Source organism: Colius striatus, chromosome 1 (assembly GCF_028858725.1).
Source record: "Colius striatus isolate bColStr4 chromosome 1, bColStr4.1.hap1, whole genome shotgun sequence".
Classification (NCBI taxonomy): Eukaryota; Metazoa; Chordata; class Aves; order Coliiformes; family Coliidae; genus Colius; species Colius striatus.
In genome coordinates this window covers 132531725-132537192 of record NC_084759.1, presented here as the reverse complement: position 1 = coordinate 132537192, position 5468 = coordinate 132531725, and the positions used below count along the sequence as shown (strand labels likewise).

At 46.4% G+C, this 5468-nt stretch overlaps 1 protein-coding gene across 1 annotated transcript; it reads left to right on the top strand.

Annotated features, from left to right (window-relative positions):
- The first annotated feature begins 4910 nt into the window (after positions 1-4910).
- Positions 4911-5468, top strand: LOC133627132 (uncharacterized). Its single transcript, XM_062010435.1, has one exon. It carries the CDS (start codon positions 4911-4913, stop codon positions 5466-5468), a length of 558 nt encoding a protein of 185 aa, XP_061866419.1.

The following is a 5468-nucleotide window of genomic DNA, read 5'->3' as shown; positions in this document are numbered from 1 at the left end:
ATTGCAATAAGGGGAATGCAAGTAGGAGTTGCTTGGACCAAGTCAGCTCAAACCAAGCTCGTAAGAGCCTTTTGAGACTTTGTGCTATCTTTGAGCAAACCAGAAGTAGTAAGAAGCATCCCTGGGGAACCTGAGGAACACATAAAGGAGAAGGGAGGCATCACTTCCAAGCTGTGAAGAGAACTCAACTTCACCTGCCTCGCTGGTAGATGTCTTCAGAAGTTTCTTGTTTTCTGCCAAACTCTTGGTTGGTAGAAACCAACTACTACTGTGTTGTAGTGGTGCAAGCTATATTCATTCAAAGATGTAGAGAATCTAGGTAATGCACATGCAGAAACATACACAGGCAACAAAGTACAACCAACAGAGTTGACTCAAAGCCACCCTTCCTTTGCTAGCTACTTCCTTATATGCTGCCTCCGCCCATGTGATCACCCAGAGCCCAACTGATTAACTTGCAGCACCTATTTCTGGTAGTTGGAAGGAGCTTGCCAGCTGCATTAACTTGTCCCTACCATTTTTATTCAAGCTGGCTGGTCCAAATCACATTTGTGCCTATACTACTGTGCAGTGTGGTGAAGTGGTGAAGGTGCCTGGATAAAGGGAGATGATACGGCTTCTCCTTGACATGGCAGACTTTTGCACTGTGTCAGCCTGGTCACGAGCCCCACTTATCCAAGCCAAACTACCAAGAATCAAATACCTCATCACAGTGGACTTGCCCTATGGTCATTGGACAGTATCTGAACCACCAGGTTCTGTCTCTGGACCTGCCCACTTTTGTGTACCAAAAGACTGAGCCCTTGCTGGCATGGCTGTCCCTTTGGCCAGCTACCAGCACCCCATCCCTGGCATAGTAGCTGGTTCTTGCTCCTCCCTGACACTTGGCACCGGCTGAGGCAGCAAGTCAGAAGCAACAGTGGTTCCAACACTGGGCTTGCTCAATCTGGCAGCCCAAGAGAGGCCAGGCTGCTGCAGCCCTGTGTCTCCAGCTCTGAGCAGCAGGGAAGCTGATCATGCAGTATCAGTGGGAACACATGCTCCCCTACACAACACACATGTGCATGTATGCACAAATGGATGAAGATTACCACAAACAGAAATCAGCACTCACATAGACATGAGAAGCATCTATGGTCTCACCCTATTCCCCTGTCCAGCTGATCAGGATGAAGGCCTCTTTGTGGAAATACATAGGTACATATATATATATACATATATCTTAACAATCAAACCTCATTGTGACCACTATATGGATCTTGCAAGTGAGAGCAGAAATCCAGTGTCCAGAAATAATCCTGTGACATTGGTTGGTGAGGAAGGTAGGAAATCTCTCCAAAGGACCTCACGTCTTCAGGTTGCAGACATGATGAACTCTCAGCCTTGGAGCTGGGCTGCCTCTTCTAACTGCAGTCCTCTGAGGGGGCGTTTGTGTTTGAAATTCCCCAGTGGCAGCTGCTATGGCTGCAGACATATGTAGAGAGTTGAGTATACCCTGCCCTTTGGCAATCCTCAGGTCTTTGGTACTTGAGGCTAATCGTGGTCTTTTGTTCCCCGATGGGCCTAAACCATAACACAGGAGAAACGAGAAAGGTGAGAGGTTGACAGAAGTTGCAGACAGCACCATGAATAATGTCTGGATTTCTCACGTGGTTAAGGGGCAGTTTCTGTCAGAAATCCCTGTGCTTCACAGACAATTGGAAGGAAGTGTTGGTGGCAAGAATTTTGCAAGGCCAGCCATCATCAAGGTATATTAGTAATACCAAAAAATATAGGGCCAAAATTGCCTAGATAACAGTATTGTAAATCTCAAACTAGGTACCAGAAGTAGTAAAACTGGGATCAGTGAGAAAAAAAGAGAGATATGTGGTTGATATGTGAGAAGATTGCAATGGAGCCAGTTGATATGCTAATCTTTTCTTTCCATAATGCTCTCAGCTGCTGGAATGGGTCTGGAATTCTCAAGGAGTTAAGCTCACTTTCTAGCTGAGCCCTGAATGTGCTCTCAGGAATTTACCTTCTGACAAGGATCTTCCTAAGGGACAGCTACCTGTTCTTGTTTGTTGAGGTGATAATCTACAGAGCTTGAAAAGGGAGTCATTACAGTAAAGTAACAGAAAAAAAACTATCTTCATCCAAAATAGATATGGATTTGACCCTCAAATATGCCATGGAGACATTCAAATTGCACAGCAACATAACAAGATGAGAAGAGCAATAAGGAAAATCTTTTTGCTTCTTTTCAGTAGAGGGACGTTTCTTCATAATGAAGCCATCATAAAGCAGCTTCAACAGGAATGAGCCAAATATAACCAACATGCCAAGACCAGGCATGAAAATGATCCACTGATTAACTAGTTCAGTTGATATTTTTTTTTCTTATACATCTTCTCTATTAGATAATGCTGATCTGTTTGGATTTTTTCTCTCCGTCCTCACCCTTCCCCCCCCCCCCCCCCCCTTCTTTCTTTTGCTTCTTCTTAGTCTGGAATTCTGCTTCCCTTCTACCTCTGAAGACTTCTTGTTTCTCCAAACAAGTCACCACACCTTCTCTTGTATTGATAATATGTCATATTTTGTTAGAAACCTCTTCTATGTTATTCGATTCAAAGAATAAAATAACTACAGAAGTGCTATTTGATGCATATTTCAGGGGAGCAAGGTAGGATAAATTTCTGATTGTCTGAGTATTGTGTCATTTAAGTCAATAAATGGGTTCAGGATGTTATATTTCTCAGGGGAATAATGAGTTTCTGTAGCCCCTAACAACTCTTCTTTGGGAAATGAATCTTTCCATTGTAAAATCCCTTTTCCTTCATAAAAAAACCCCAAAACCAAATCAAAACAAAAAATGGATTTAGAGGAGACAGAGACCACACTGTTTGGAACACCTTTTATTAACTAACAGTTACGATTCATATTGCCAAAAGCAGGTGGCTATTCACAAAATGCATTCTCTTGCTGCCCTTATGCACCTCACACAGTTTGAACTCACACCAATAGCTACCTGATCAGAGAAGAACAGGTGAGGCCAAGCACTGCAGTACACTCAGCAGCAAAAGGCTGTATTGACACTCATGGCAACTTCAGAAAGTCCCTCAGGGAGCCCTGAGTTTCATCACATCTATGCACATCCCTTTAGCCTGCCTTAGAAACATCAGCCACCGCTCCTCAACAATCTGGGTTACTCTGCGTATTAGTAGGCTACAGATTTGGTATTCAGGGCTGACAAGATCTTGCAGCTCCTGAAGAACTTTTGGACTACAGAGTTTATCAGTCCTTGGGAGATTTCTTCCCTAGGACCTGTCTAGCATATACTTCCCTTCTCCTTGTCTTAATGTTGTCTGGTAACGTCTACATCAACGAAAACCAGTACCTGTGGGATCCATTCATACAAACTCTCACAAAAGGCTTACCCATTGCAAAGCAGCAATCACAACTCATTGCTACTAGAAACAAACAAACTGAGCATCAAGACCCAATGAAGAAAAAACGTCTGGATAAGACAAGCAATAAATGAAATAGTCGTGATTTCTATTAAGTGATCTGCCATCACACTAGGGTCAATATCTAGGAAAACTAAGGAGCAGAAGGTAAGAAATACATGGGAGAGTACAGTCAACCCTTATTATTGCCATAATAGTGACATCTCTGGCAAGCAGGTCTACGATGGAAACTTCTAGGAAGAGCACAAGCTGGAAAAGAAACCTGGAAAATTGGAGGATGATTGTGAGGATTTGGTTTCCTTTTTTCTTTTATGCAAAATACTTCTGCTGGAAAGAATGATCATAAGACAAACGAATAGAATAACAGTATCACAGCTTAACCCATTAGAAAAGCTGATCTTTTCCCAAACTGTTATAAGAGTTTAATACTAAATTACTGCAGCTTCTGACTTACTTAGTACTAAACTAAGACTCTGGAGGAGTTTAAGCCATGTACCTAAAAACCTTGTGACGGGAAAGTCTAAATGCAAAGATAAAAATGAGGAGGCTTGCATTAAAAACAAAGGAAATAACAAAGCTGAGGCTGATATCTTCTGGGAAGAGATGACATTTTTCCCTTTACCCGGTGGTTTGGTGTTAAACATCCTTCCTCACAGATTTTTGAAAATTTGCATCACAAAAATGCCAATTCTCAGATACAGTGTCAATGACTTAGTGAAACCTAACTCACACAGAGTGTCGCTGCGTTTCACACCTGACACAAATATCATTTATTTTTTCCAGCTAAGAGGCAAGACTGGAATAGAGGAGGGCAGAATGGATGCTGGTACTGAAACATTCAATGTCTAAGTTTTCTCACTGTTTAATACGTCTCTACTCAAGACCCTTCAGAGGTGATCTGCCCTGACAGGCAGTACTCAGCAGGACCCAGACCTATGGTGCGGAGAGGAGAGGAGAGGAGAGGAGAGGAGAGGAGAGGAGAGGAGAGGAGAGGAGAGGAGAGGAGAGGAGAGGAGAGGAGAGGAGAGGAGAGGAGAGGAGAGGAGAGGAGTCTCTGCCATGGACCAGAGGAGTGAAGAGTGGATTGCAGGTGTGTACAAAGTTTACTCATAAAGGGCAGAGCCAGTGGAGATGGTGTCACCCCTGACAACATGTCTCAGTGACATCAGCATGAAGCGGAGAGGTGAAGTCACAGAACAAGTCCTTTCCTATTGGCCCCACTGCCCCTGTAGAACCTGAGCTCCTCAGCTCAGGGGAACAAAGGGCCAGAGCCTGCGCAGGGGAGGGCCAGAGCCCAAGCCATTGTGCCACAGGCAGCAGCTGCAGCACGGCAGCTGTGGGACAGAGCTCCTGTGCTCTCTGAGCCTGGGCAGGGCAGGGGCAGGGTCAAGTATCCTAAACCTGAGCTGGGGAGCAGCCACCAGGCCCAGTGAGGAGACCCAGGGCAGCGGGAAGGAAGGCAGCATGGAGGATGTGCTACAGGACTGTGCTGCCAGCAGCCTGTCCAGAGCAGAGTTCTGCATGCTGCCTGAGCAGGAGAGGGAGCCCTCAGGGACACAGGCTGGGGACCCTGACAATGGCAGCGAAGGGAAAGCCACAAAGAGCCGCTCGTCCCGCTCCTCACGGGCTGGGCTGCTCTTCCCAGTGAGCCGCGTTGAGAGGCAGCTGCGCAGCAGCCGCTTTGCCAAGCGCCTCAGGGCCGAGGCCCCTGTCTATCTGACTGCAGTGCTGCAGTGCGTGACAGAGGAGGCCGTGGCTGTGGCTGGCAGGATCGCCAAGGACCGCAACCAGAGCTGCATTTCTGCGCTGCACTTGCACACGGCGCTGTACAAGAGCTCTGTGCTGAAGCAGCTGCGCTGCAGGAACAGACCCTCGCACCACGCAAGGGCTGGCCAAGAAAGGCAGCGCCGGGCCTTGGCCTCCAGAAAGAAGGCGACCAAGCGGAAGCAGGTGACCAAGAGCCAGAAGAGACAGCACAGGCTGAGGGCTGCACCTGCCCGCTCCAGGGCTGCTGCCAAGTGA